This window comes from Cetorhinus maximus, chromosome 20 (genome assembly GCF_964194155.1).
Source record: "Cetorhinus maximus chromosome 20, sCetMax3.hap1.1, whole genome shotgun sequence".
In the NCBI taxonomy this organism is placed as follows: domain Eukaryota; kingdom Metazoa; phylum Chordata; class Chondrichthyes; order Lamniformes; family Cetorhinidae; genus Cetorhinus; species Cetorhinus maximus.
This window is the reverse complement of record NC_135898.1, coordinates 65,626,059-65,640,741: the sequence shown is the minus strand read 5'-3', so window position 1 is coordinate 65,640,741 and position 14,683 is coordinate 65,626,059. Positions and strand designations below refer to the sequence as shown.

Here is a 14,683-nt window from a genome sequence, read left to right as displayed (position 1 = left end):
TTGCCATTTCAACACTCCACCCTGCTCTCATGCCCACATGTCCGTCCTTAGCCTGCTGCATTGTTCCAGTGAAGCTCAACCCAAACTGGAGGAACAGCACCTCATCTTCTGACTAGGCACTTTACAGCCTTCCGGACTGAATATTTAGTTCAACAATTTTAGATCATGAACTCTCTCCTCCATCCCCACCCCCTTTCCGATCCCCCCCCGTTTTTTCCCAATAATTTACATAGATTTTTCTTTTCCCACCTATTTCCATTATTTTTAAATATATTTCCATCCATTGTTTTATCTCTACCTTTTAGCCTATTTCGATCCCTTCCCTTCACCCCACCCCCACTAGGGCTATCTGTACCTTGCTTGTCCTGCTTTCTACCCTTAATTAGCACATTCCTTAGATTATATCACCACCTTCAACACCTCTTTGTCCTTTTGTCTATGACATCTTTTGGCTATCTCCACCTATCACTGGCCCTCTATCCAGCTCTACCTGTCCCACCCCCACCCCTTTAAACCAGCTTATATTTCACCTCTTTTCTATTTTTAGTTAGTTCTGTTGAAGAATCATTCGGACTCGAAACATTAACTGTGTTCCTCTCCGCAGATGCTGCCAGACCTGCTGAGTTTTTCCAGGTATTTTTATTTTTGTTTTGGATTTCCAGCATCCGCAGTTTTTTCCTTTTATCTTAATGTTAAACAGAAACCCAATCCAATCCCAAAGGATTAGACAGCACAAAAGTTGTTGTATGCAGCTACATCTTCATTTTACGACTGTACTTCATGTGGCTGTTAAGAGTAATGTGTTTTAGTCACAATGATCTATTGCAGACAAAATCTATGCAATTTAACTTGTGAAATGTTTCTTCCCCCCACCCCCCCTCCATGGAAAACAATTACATGATTTATTTTTGCTGAGTTTTAAGTGAATACTAAGCTTAAAGAATTAAAACAAAATAACCTTCAGTTGGTTGGGCAGAATTAAATTTACCTCCAATAAATTGATCTTTCTGCACAGGGACATATTCACTGTGAAGTAAAGCAAAGACAGTAGATAGCCCTGTTTCTTTTTAGATTTCTAAGGAAAGTTTCATTTAAACTGCCTGCTGGACTGATGAGTATTTTGAGACGTTTGGAATTGAGAGGTTAAAACAGGATTCTGAACATGTCCTTACTTCAATACATCAAAGCAAAGTTCAACACACAAGTGGAAAGACTGAAACAAGTGTTGAAATAATGTCTACTTAGTGCAAAATTGTAAAAGTGCTAGCAGTTATATTTTGTTTTAATGCCACAACAGATGTTGTGTTAGAAACTTCACCTTCTTTAGAGAAGCTGCAGACCTTGTAAGCAGATTTGGAGCAAATTCTATCACCTGTATAAGCCTCTAGCATCTGTTCAAAGAAACATTTATATTGCTAATTCCACTTCCTCAGGGGTGTCTGAAGTGGCACTGCTAATTTAGTCCCAATTATAGTTAGTTTTGTGCCTTAAGCCCACTAGACACTGAATTAAGATCAGCAAACTCATTTAACAAAGGACCATTAATCAGAGAGCAGATCTTAATCCATCAGTCTGAACTTGATTTTAAAACTGATCTCAGAAATGATTCTTCCATCCTCATCTATTCCATAAAACAGGTTTATTCTGTGCATCAATATCACAGATTGTCATATTGCTCATTTTTATAATTCTCAAAGCAGTTAATGATAGATCTAAAAATGAAGAATGCTGTATTTTGTGTGTTGAGTAGGTCTCACAAAGAGGTTCCGAGTCTTGAATGGTTCACCATTAACTGGTTATTGGTAACACATAACTATGTACATGCGCACAGGGTATAGCACAAGCTGAGCTAACTCCATGCTTGCTTCTACCCGGGTCTCTGTACAGTTCATGACCTGAGACAAGGGTCGGTTATGTGTCTCTTTACATCACACTGTGGGTGGTACTGTTTCCCAGTCCCACATTAATCCTTGCTATGCCAGACACCCTTATGCTTACAAAGAAATCTATGTTTTTGTAGTACAGCAAAGTAAACTCTCTAAAAAAAAAAGTCATGGCACCACTTTTCAGACAAAGTAGTATCTCAACATTACTTTGAAGTTTTCCAAGGTAGAAAAGGGCCATGGGCTGTTATGCCACCAAATTCAATTTAGATTCATACTCAGACATGCATCCACACAGAAGCTAACATATTGTGAGAACTCTTGTTAATTATGAACCACATAATAATTAGAGGGAAGATGTTTTTTCTTCACACTTCAACTCAAGTAATGTGTTCATTTAAGATATGTTCCATAAATTCACAAACTTGTTTACTTTCACTTTGAAATAACAAAAAGCTGATTTTTTTTTGCCCTATCTTTCCTTATGTCCTGAAGCTGTCCTGTTTTTCCACAAGTGCCACCCAAATGGCTACTTCATCTGTTAGGAAACAAACCCTAGCAAGCTGTTCAACCATTTGGGTTATGGTAGGATAAGAAATCACAAGTAATAAGGAAAAGGAATGCTATCTAACCTGGGATACTGTGACAATTATATTTCCAATCATTGCAAATGCCTACTTAACGCAAGCCTGTTGACAAGACAAATAAAGCAGTGTTGTGACTCGACAACTTCAATTCAAAATTGAACTGTGCCATTTTAACACGACATAGCTTATTGGTGAGCCTACCTTCACAATATTGTGAGCAATTTCCTCAACTACAGGTACAGTTACATTGAGAAAGTTCTAAACTCACTGGTGCCAATTCTGATGCTTAGTTAAGTTAAAAAGACTCAGAATTCAGTATTTGAATTGAGAAGCAACACAGAATGCTATAATTCACCTTCTCCTCCAACCCAAGCAGTGGAATGGGCTCAACAAAACCAGTAAATTATTTGTTGACTATCTCCTTTAAAATAAGGAACTGAGTTAACACCTGGCAAGGAACTTAATTGGAGCTTACAAATTAGAAGCATCTTTGTCCCAATTGACAAATAGATAACTAAAATCTCCCAGAACAATAATTTTGTATCCTGCTATAATTATTTTCCAGTTTTGTCAAGTTTGCAGCCAATTTTTTGTTAATGCCAATAGATCTAAATCTTCCTGTAAAATAATTGTTTCCAGTTTCACTAGTTTAGTTTCCACACCCTGTGTATTGCAACATATTCATTTTAATAATCTTAAGCTTTTTTAAATGCTGCTCATTTTCTCATGATTTTATTTTTTAAGGTATACCCAACCTTCAATGTCCTCAATTATAACCAATGTATTTGGTTTATTCATCGGTTCCCTTTTATTCTTTCACAAGATGTGGGCATCACTGGCTAGGCCAGCATTTGTTGCCCGTCATTAATCTCCCTTGAGGAGGTGATGGTGAGCTGCCGCCTTCAACCTTTGCAGTCCATGTAGTGTAAGTACACCCATAGTACTGTTATGAAGGGAAACAGTGAAGGAACAGTGATACAGCTCCAAAGGCAGAGTTGCTTCTGGCTTGGAGGGGAACATCCAGGTGGTGTTCCCATTAATCTGCTGCCCTTGTCCTTCTAGCTAGTAGAAGTTACGGTTTTGGAAGGTATTGTCAAAGGAGCCTTGGTGAGTTGCTGCAGTGCATCTTGAGGATGGCACATGCTGTTGCCTCTGTGTGTTGGTGCTGGAGGGAGTTAATGTTCAAGTTGGATGGTGCGCCAATCAAGCAGGCTGTTTTATCCTGGATGGTGTCGAGCTTCTTGAGCGTTGTTGGAGCTACACTCATCCAGGCACTCATCACACTCCTAACTTGTGTCTTGAGGGTAGACCAGCTTTAGGGAGTCAGGAGGTGAGTTACTCATCGCAGAATTCCCAGCCTCTGACCTGCTCTTATAATATTTATATGGTTGGTCCAGTTAAATTTCTAGTCAATGCTAACCCCTAGGACGTTGATGGTGGGGGATTCAGCAATGGTAATGGCATTGAGCGACATGGGGCGATATAAGTTTTTCTTGTTTAGGCAAGAGCCATGGATGGGCAATGTAGGTGGTATTGGAAAATAAAAACAATCAAGATGAACTCATATAGAAGTGCGAAATATATGAGGACAATTATGCTGAAAGGAAGGTCTTGCCTCACAAACTTGATTGAATTCTTTGAGGAAGTGACAAGAAGGGCTGATGAAGGTAGTGCAGTGGATGTTATGTACATGGATTTTATCAAGGCATTTGACAAGGTCCCACATTGCAGATTGGTCAGGAAAGTAAAAGCCCATGGGATTCAGGGTATTGTGGCAAACTGGATAAAAGGTTGGCTTTGTAACAGGAAACAAAGGGTAATGGTCGATGGATGCCCTTGCGAATGGAAAGTTGTCTCAAGTGGTGTTCCACAGGGCTCGGTGTTGGGACCCTTGCTGTTTGTGTTATATATTAATGATTTGGACGTGAACATGGGGGGCACGATTGGGAAATTTGCAGATGACACAAAGATTGGCCGAGTAGTGGATAGCGTAGAGGATAGCCATAATCTCCAAAACGATATAGATGGGTTGGTGGAATGGACGGTAAAGTGGCAGATGGATTTTAACATAGAGAAGTGTGAGGTCATACATTTAGGAAAGTCAAGCAGTTACAGGGTTTACACAATAAATGGGAATATACTAAGAGGGGTTTTGAAGTGAGAGATCTTGGCATACAAGTACACAGGTCTCTGAAGGCAGCAGTTCAAGTAGACAAGGTTGTAAAGAAGGCATATGGAATGCTCTCCTTCATTGGCAGAGGTATAGAATATAAAAGTAAGGATATAATGTTGGAATTGTATAAAACACTGGTGATGCCACAACTGGAGTATTGTGTGCAGTTCTGGTCACCTCATTATAGGAAAGACGTAAAGCTCTGGAAAGAGTGCAGAGGAGGTTTACAAGAATGTTGCCAGGGTTAGAAAAGTGTAGCTACAAGGAGAGACTGGATAGGTTGGGGTTATTTTCCTTAGAACAAAAAAGGCTGAGAGGTGACTTGATTGAAGTGTACAAAATTATGAGGGGAATAGATAGAGTGAACAGGATAAAATTATTTCCCTTGGTGGAGAATTCTAGAACCAGGGGGCATAGATTCAAGACAAGTGGCAGAAGGTGTAGGGGGAACATGAGGAAGAACTTTTTTATGCAGAGGATAGTGGATGTCTGGAATTCGCTGCCCAGGTTGGTGGTAGAGGCAGAAACTCTAAACCCTTTTAAAAAGTACCTGGATCTGCAGCTTAAGTGCTGTAAGCTGTAGGGCTATGGGCCAGGTGCAGAACGGTGGGATTAGAAAGGGCACCTGGGTGTCCTCGGGTTGGCATGGACAAGATGGGCCGAATGGCCTCCTTCTGTGCTGTAACTTTTCTATGGTTCTAAAGTAGGAATAATGGGTCTTTTTCTGGTTGACAAGGTGTGCCACATGGATCAGTACTGGGGTCTCAACTCTTCACAATTTATATAAATGACTTGGATGAAAGGACTGAAGGTATGGTTGCTAAATTTGCTGATGATACAAAGATCGGTAGGAAAGTAAGTTATGAAGAGGACATAAGGGGGCTACGAAGGGATGTAGAGAGGTTAAGGCCAAAGATCTGGAAAATGGAGTATAGCGTGGAAAAATGTGAAATTGTCCATTTTGGCAGGAAGAATAAAAAAGCATATTATCTAAATAGTGAGAGAATGCAGATCTCTGAGATGCAAAGTGATCTGGGTGTCCTAGTGCATGAATCGCAAAAGGCTAGTATGCAGGTGCAACAAGTAGTTAGGAAAGCTAATAGAATTTTATTGTTTATTGCGAGTGAACTAAATACAAAAGTAGGGAGGTTATGCTTCAGTTATACAGGATGTTGGTGAGACCACATCTGGAGGACTGTGTGTAGTATTGGTCTCCTTATTTAAGGAAGGAATGTTAAGCATTGGAAGCTGTTCAGAGAAGGCTTACTAGGCTAATACCTGGAATGGGAGGGTTGTCTTATGAGAAAAGATTGGACAGGCTAGGTTTGTATCTGCTGGGGTTTAGAAGAGTAAGAGGTGACTTGACTGAAACATGTAAGATCCTGAGAGGTCATGACTAGGTGGATGTGGAGAGGATGTTCCCTCGTGTGGGAGAATCTAGTACTAGGGGTCACTGTTTAAAATAAGGGGTCACCCATTTAAGACAGAGATGAGGAGAATTTTTTTCTCTGAGGGGATCGTGAGTCTTTGGAACTCCCTTCCTCAAAATACGGTAGAAGCAGAGTCCTTGAATATTTTTAAGGCAGAGGTAGGTAGATTCTTAATAACCAAGGGGGTGGAATGTTACTAGGAGTAGGTCGGAATGTGGAGTTGAGGTTACAATCAGATCAGCCATGATCTTATTGCAAGGCGGAGTAGGCTCAAGGGGCCAAGTGGCCTACTCCTGCTCCTAAGTCGTGTGTATGTATACATGATTATTCTAAAGTGATTGGCAGTATCTGAGAACTGCCATTTAAATTCTTGTTGCCTCTCTGTGAGAAAGTACCTATTACCTCCACTCAATTCACCTATACAACACTGTTAAGATTATAAACTCAGCATGTGGCAAATTGTTTGCACATTCTGTAGTACAATACACTGTGGTACAATAACATGCATCCAATTATGCATTATTGCTCGATTAATATCAAGCTCGACAATTTTTTCACATTGTTAATTTTGACTGATGAATCCATTGTTTTCAAATGGCTCATGGGCTATTGTTGAACCCTTGGTAACAAAGAGTTTTTTCTGTTCTAAAATCATTAAATTGAACCGCTTGGTTTATTTGGAGAAAATCAAATCATACCAGAAAAACATCAATAGGACCTGGAAATATGCCTCCAAACTCAGTGAAATTTTCAAAAAATCTTGTGTTCTCTGCATTTCTACCTTCTATGCTCCTAACATTCATCAACAATCCCAATTATTTATTTTTGTGGAAAAATTTGGAGGCAAGACAACCAAAAGTTTCAGGTGTTAAAAAAAGTTAGTGGAAGAAATTCAATATGCTGAAAACAAACAATAAATATAATCTAGTGAGAAATCATCACTTTCTAAACTGAACAGCACAGTTAAAATACGACAGTCATTTTTTTTGCTCTTTTCAATATCTTACCATTTTGTGTGAGTTTTGTCGAACAAACCAAAGTAGAAATTTGAAATGAGTCTTTGCTGATGGCAAAGTTTCCAAAACTGTGCATATTTTTCCCAGTCATTGTGTAGCCTTTCTCCTCAAGCGCCGATTTAGTTGCTGGCAGATTTAAGTATGGTGATGCATCTTCCAGTTTTTTAGCATCCCACTGTTCAGAAAAAACCTTAGACTCAATGTGTTATATTTCAATATACATATTAAAAGCACAATTACTATCAGATTATCCAGTGCTTAAGCTTCTTCAGTGGTGTGTGCATAAACCATTGTAGACCAACATACCTTGTATACAATTAGGTCATGTTCTCCATCTCTTAGCGTTGTTCCATCATACCTCATCAGCTTCACAAATGCCAATGCAAATATCTTCTCAGATTTGTCTTTAGCTAAACAAAGAAAGTCGCAATGAGTCTTAAATGATTCTCGTTATGCGTGAAACACCACAGTAAATACCTTTTTAAACCAAAAGTAAACTGTTAACACATGTCTACAATCGCAAAACATAATATAAATATTACAACTAGAGAACTGCAATGTGCTCAGTACAGGACTTATCTTTGTATATTGGATTAGTACTGTAGGAAAAAAGGCAATATTTAAAACAGAGAAAGTGTGATATGCATTTGATGGAGGAATCTCTCAAATCGCAACGGTAACATATTTCTTCTTTTGAATTAATAAATGCCCAAACGGTGTTTCTATTTTTATTATCTTGCATTTATATTTGAAATGTATTCAGAACCTTTATCAAATAGTAGAAATATTTGCTTTCAAGCAATATGCACCAGAAAGTGAACAAGACAAGCTAAGAACGGCAATGAATCACAGGAATCTTAGGAAATTGTAGATGCTCGAATGAGGCCATCTGAATTCCAATCAGTTCACACTGAAAGCCAGCAGCCAGCTTCCACTCTCTTTCATTGGGGGATCACAGGAATGACAGATTAAGAGTTAGAAGTTGCACAATCCACCAGACTATGGGTTAGCACTGTAGCAAATGACATTTTTATCATAGGCACCTAACATAAAGCAAGTGAATAAATTGATTGCAGAGTGTTTGAACTATAACAAAAGAGTTTCTCTTTGATCGTGCAGAAAAAGGCAGTAACATAGCAACAGTAGAGGATTAATGTCCAATGAGGAAAAACACATGCCAGTTTTGCAGAAGGTGATTCAGAGCACTTTGCAGCCCTCGATATATCAGGGGGCTTTCAAGGGGCACCTCAAGAAACATATCCCTCAGGATGAGTTTGTTGTGCACCAATCTTCTTGGCTGGTGCTTCTGCAGCAATGTGCTCTTGGTCACTGTCTGTGTCCTTTCTCCTCCCCTTCTAGGAGATGCTTAGTATCACAATGTGGTGGAACGTGCAGGATATAATGGCGATGATCTTGGAGACACTGACATGGTTTGTCAAGATATGTGAGTGTTTCACGGTGCCAATGGTGCTCTATAATTATCCTGGGTGCTATAAGAGCCTCATCATGTTGGTAATTGGCTTTTGTCCATGGATGCATGACTACCTGATGGCAAATGAGTTGTATAATATGATTCTGCCAATCCCTGATCAGCTACAAATTGAAACAATTAAACAATATCTGTTCAGAGACTGCAGCGTTGTACCCAGGGGCCCTGATGGAAACAAAGGTGGCATCAATGATTGTAAACTTTGGCAAATTCAACATTGTGGTAAGATTAGGTAGCACTGGCATGCTGCTGTTTAGTGAGGATCCTCTTCCAACAGGCGAGAATCTGTATTGCTTCTAATGCTCATGTGTAATGGGTGAATTAAGTGCACTACTTGCGTTACCGAAGAAGAGACATAAGCAGGCAAAATTGCAGCAACTTCCTGAAATTATTTTCTGGTCCTCACTTCAACCCACTCATGTCTGATGACATGAGGTTGCAGGGCATAGTCCCACTGTGGCTTTTTAAATCAAATACTTGTCACGCTACAATTTCATATTTAATTGTTCTAAAAAAAGTATTTCTATTGAGCAAAATAACTGTGAATGATTGGGGATACAGTTTATATATTAAATGAATATTAAATGTTTTTCAAAAAAATTTAAATTTATAGTTTGCTAGGATGTAAAAATCTTTAAATGTCTTCTCATGTCTACTTTTGAGAGTATTGTGGAAAATACACCCATCAAAATAGTTCCATCTCTTAAATAAACATAAATTTAACAGGACAAAGCTAGACACATTGTGTCACAAAATTATAATAATTTTCATAACATCATTGTGGGTTATTGTAAAGTAGGTTTTTGGGGGGGAGAATGGATGATTCTCTCTGTGTGTGATTTAATTGAATTAGAGTCATCTAGACTGCAAGCTTGAAATTATCAAAAGGAATTAGGTGTAGAAGGGTACTTGAAATGCTAATGAGTAAACGTGGGTGGTCTTAGCATATAAAGTGTGAAGGAAATTTGCGTTTTTAGATAAGCGAAGGAGTTGTTTGGGTTTCAAAGGGATGGTAGGATATTTGTAACTGGCAAGATAAGTGAGATCAAGCTGTGTGTTTATTTTTCCCAAAAAGGAAGAGGTCATATTCGCAACATAAAAGATTTTTATATTATGGGAAAAGTAAATTTGCAAATACTTATGGAACAATGGAATTCACAGATTAAACATATATAAAGGGTGGGTGGAAGGGGAATGTCATAGGGAAAATGTTAGAAGCTATTATTAAAGATGTCATAGCAGGGCACTTAGAAAGATTCAAGGCAGTCAGGCAGAGTCAACATGGTTTTGTAAAAGGGAAATCATGTTTAACCAATTTATTAGAGTTCTTTGAAGGAGTCATATGTGCTGTGGATAATGGGGAACCGGTGGATGTACTGCACTTGATTTCCAGAAGGCATTTGATAAAGTGCCATATCAAAGATTATTGCAGAAAATAAAAGCTCATGGTGTAGGGGGTAACATTTTGGATAGAAGATTGGCCAGCCAACAGGAAGCAGAGTTGGCATAAATGGGTCTTTTTCTGGTTGGCAGGATGTGACGAGTGGTGTGCCACAGGGACCAGTGCTGGGGCCTCAATTTTTTACAATTTATATAAATGACTTGGATGAAGGGACCAAAAGAATGTTGGCTAAATTTGCTGATGATACAAAAATAGGTAAGAAAGTAAATTGTGAAGAGGCCATAAGGAGGCTACAAAGTAACATAGATAGTGAGTGGGCAAAGGTCTGGCAAATGGGAGTATAATGTGGGTAAATGTGAAATCATTCATTTTGGCAGGAAGAATAAAAAAAGCTTATTATCGAAATGGTGAAAGATCGCAGAGCTCAGATTCAAAAAGATCTGGGTGTCCTAATGCATGAATCACAAAAGGTTAGTATGCAGGTAATTAGGAAAGCTAATAGAATGTTATCAGTTATTGTGAGGGGAATTCATTACAAAAGTAGGGAGGTTATGCTTCAGTTGTACAGGGCATTGTTGAGACCACACCTGGATTATTGTGTACAGTATTGGTCTCCTTATTTAAAGAAAGATGTAAATGTGTTAAAAGCAGTTCAGAGGTTTACTAGACTAATACCAGGAATGGGTGAGTTCTCTTATGAGGAAAGACTGGACAGGTTAGGCTTGTATCCGCTGGAGTTTAAAGAGTAAGATTAAAACCTTTAAGATCCTGAGGGGTCTTGACAGGGTGGATGTAGAGAGAATGCTTCCTCTTGTGAGAGAATCTAGAACTAGGGGGTCACTGTTTAAAAATAAGGGGTTGCTCATTTAAGACAGAGATGAGAAGACATTTTTTTTTCTCAGAGGGTTTAACTCTCTTCCTCAAAAGGCTGTGGAAACAGAGTCTTTGAATATTTTTAAGGCGGAGCTAGGCAGATTCTTGATTAACTAGGGAGTGAAAGGTTAACGGGGGTAGGCAGGAATATGGGGTTGAGGTTACATTCAGATCAGCCATTATCTTATTGCAAGAGGGAACAAGCTTGAGGAGCCAAGTGGCCTCTCCTGCTCCTAATTCGTATGTGCGTATGAAAGACCACACTGGGCGGCCATGTAAGATCTAATAGGGGTATGTGAAACAGCTTTGAAGAAGCTTCCAGCCATTTCTGCAAGTTTGCTGTGTCCAATAACTGGAGTTGGGGAAAAACCTTTGGAATTCCACTGTTGAGTGGGTGCTGTGGTAACTTGCTGGTTTGCTTTTTAAAGTTAAAATCTATTTTAGACTATTGCCTCAAAGGGGGTGTGTAGTTGGGAGTTAGGTTAATTAAGAATTTTAGGATTTGTTGTCGTATTAAGTAATTGCAATCTTATGTACGTGCTTGAAATCTTTCCTTTTGTTAATAAATAATTTAATATATTTTTAAAAATCTTTAAAGGTCTTAATGGATTTATTACTTCTGAATTCAATGCACATATCTTCTCGTAATAAATACAAATTGCAAAGCCGTTGTGATAGCGTGGCCAAGTTTCCTTTGTGGATTTGGTCCGCTTGGCACACCATCACCTGCCATGTCATAAAAATTGCCTAGCAAATAGTAGTAGACATTACACTGATCACGGAGTTATCAATTTCCTGTTGTCTGACGGCAGACAATATTATCTGTGTTGGTGATCAACAAGGGAGGCAGGAGAGGGGATACTTTCACCCAATGAGAGAGTATTGCTTTGTACTAGAGGCATGAAAATTGGATCAAAAACCATTTTGAACTCTTGCACTCAGTAGTTTTGATTTCAAATCAGTAGTTTCTTCCTTATGTCCCATTCTAGAGCAATGATATATATATTTATTAATTAAGACTAGAATCTTCACTTGCATTCATTTCTTGCAGTATCACTACACAGGCCTGATGCTAGCGTGAACTCTGTCAAGCATTTCACACAAATGCTTTATATCAAATATGCATGGTGCAAGTATAAAATATTTACCATAGAATGCTACTAGTGATTATCAATAATTATTTTGAAACAAATATCGCTAAGTACTGTAACTTATCTAAATCTGCTACTGTTTTCATTTGTGCGTGCTATTTGTCTCCTAATAAATATCAATTACTGAATTTTCAATCTGAATCGCATGATGTATCAGTGAGATAAAAGCAAAAAACTGCAGATGCTGGAAATCCAAAACAAAAACAAAAATACCTGGAAAAACTTAGCAGGTCTGGCAGCATCTGTGGAGAGGAACACAGTTAACGTTTCGAGTCCGAATGACCCTTCAACAGAACTCAGTAAAAATAGAAGAGAAGTGAAATATAAGCTGGTTTAAGGGGGGGTGGGACAAGTAGAGCTGGATAGAGGGCCAGTAATAGGTGGAGATAACCAAAAGATGTCACAGACAAAAGGACAAAGAGGTGTTGAAGGTGGTGATATTATCCAAGGAATGTGCTAATTAAGGGTAGAAAGCAGGACAAGCAAGGTACAGATAGCCCTAGTGGGGGTGGGGTGGGGTGAAGGAATCAAAAAAGGCTAAAAGGTAGAGATAAAACAATGGATGGAAATACATTTAAAAATAATGGAAATAGGTGGGAAAAGAAAAATCTATATAAATTATTGGGAAAAAAGGGGGGATCGGAAAGGGGGTGGGGATGAAGGAGAGAGTTCATGATCTAAAATTGTTGAACTCAATATTCAGTTCGGAAGGCTGTAAAGTGCCCAGTCGGAAGATGAGGTGCTGTTCCTCCAGTTTGCGTTGAGCTTTACTGGAACAATGCAGCAAGCCAAGGACGGACATGTGGGCATGAGAGCAGGGTGGTGTGTTGAAATGGCAAGCGACAGTAAGGTCTGGGTAATGCTTGCGGACAGACCGAAGGTGTTCTGTAAAGTATTATTTCTGCCAATTTTGGAGAGATCAAGAGTTGAGGTTGTGTGCACACCAACATTAAAAATATAAATTAATCGCCTTGAGCATCCTAAATACATAATGCACAAGGTTAAGTTTCTGATCATAAGAAGCATGCACCAACCTATGGAAGTCGACTTTTGCAAATAAAAATATGGGGAAGAAAAGCCCAAATCGTAATAGTAGCATCACAGTTTTAAAAATACATGCCTAAAAAGGGCACATTTTTCATTAATAAGTGTAAACATAAAGAAGAACTTTAGCTGAATCAGCTGAAGTACTTACAATCTTGAGATGATCGATGTCGGAACGTGAACCTTAAATGGCTTCGATTTACATCTTCAATAGGGATTGCCACCTACAATATAATACCAATATATACTCAAGCTAAAGCTTAAAATAATATTGCTCATGGGTTTAGTTTAACTTTTGCAATTCCAGCTTATATACAGAGGTCATATACCTTAACCGTCTCAAACCAACGGGGCTGCTTCACTTGATAGTAGATAACAGATTTATATTCAGAGATACCATCATCTCCCGCACCAGGAAAAATTACATTCTTTTAAAAATAAGAAACAAATGTCAGTATGGTCTTAAAAATGTAATAATGCCTTTAAGGAATTGAAAAATTACTGAGGAACATTCCAGACAAAATGCATGCAAGACTTAGGCAAATTTACATGAAATTTCTGTTCAGCATCCTCCAATGTTTATGATATAATTCACACAAAGACGCAATTGAAGCAATAACTGTTAAATAACAAAAACAGCACAAGAGCACAGGGCTCAATTCTGGAAAAAGTTAATTGTTCCATACACAACAGCCCAACTCTCTCAGCCCCACTGTTGTGTCATCCATTGCAGTCATACCTCCAAGCGTTTGCCTTCTTCATCATATACCACCATTGTGACCTCTACATTCTTGGAAGTTGTTTTGTTGCCTTTGTCAAACTCCCCTAGCACTAGTGTAACATAGATGTCATTACGAACATCACCTTGATGAGGAAATAAAGATAAATGTCATTAAGATCTTTGTAGGTAAAATAAAAATTATTTTCCTGTATCAACTCAAATTATTTATAACTAGAGGTGTGATCATTTGAAAGTAAATTTTACATGCATATTGGAATTGCCATAGCATACAAGTAGGAGTAAACAAAGCTCTATGCACTTTAATCCTGACCAGAAATAGCATTTAAACCTCAGTCAAAAGTAGGTCAAGCAATATATGGTTAAGAAGTCATTTGAAGAAATAATCAAGGAGCAGTTTTTGAACAGATTGAATATTTGAAAACAAAGGGAAGATCACACCTGTTACACAAGCACCAGTAGTGAGGTGTGACTTACTTTGGAGGACTCGATTGCTAACAGGACATACACAGGATATATATTCTACTGCACAGTTTCTGGCCTTTATCCAGTGATAAGAGATATTGATAAAGATCTATAGTACAGTTTGCATTAAATAATTAATTGAAAAAATATGAGGCAGCAGGTAAAACCTCAGTACCTCAACTTCCCGAGACAACTGAAATTCAAACAATTTTTTTGTATGAAGACGAATACAGTCCGGAAAAGGCAGATATGTATATCAAATAAAATATCAGTTCACCATCAAGTACAGATTGAATCTAAGGTCCTGACAAATAAATGGCAGTATCAGCCAAATCAAGCTTGGTTTTCACAGAATTTTCCAAACACCATTCCTGGTGTTAATAAATGAACTCCCAATGAACAGAAATCATGTTCTTGCCCTAGCAGCATTC

The 14,683-nt window shown here is 38.4% G+C and overlaps 1 protein-coding gene across 3 annotated transcripts in view; it reads right to left on the bottom strand.

The window, feature by feature from the left end:
- The window catches only part of dock1 (dedicator of cytokinesis 1), a 667,847-nt gene that overhangs the window by 494,344 nt on the left and 158,820 nt on the right, over positions 1-14,683 (bottom strand). For all 3 annotated transcript variants that reach the window (XM_078564873.1, XM_078564874.1, XM_078564875.1), the window contains 5 exons: positions 13,788-13,912; positions 13,378-13,476; positions 13,200-13,272; positions 7,396-7,499; positions 7,081-7,264 (listed from right to left, as the gene is read on the bottom strand). In XM_078564873.1, coding sequence (XP_078420999.1) covers positions 7,081-7,264; positions 7,396-7,499; positions 13,200-13,272; positions 13,378-13,476; positions 13,788-13,912 — 585 coding nt within the window. The remainder of the gene's footprint in view (positions 1-7,080; positions 7,265-7,395; positions 7,500-13,199; positions 13,273-13,377; positions 13,477-13,787; positions 13,913-14,683) is intronic.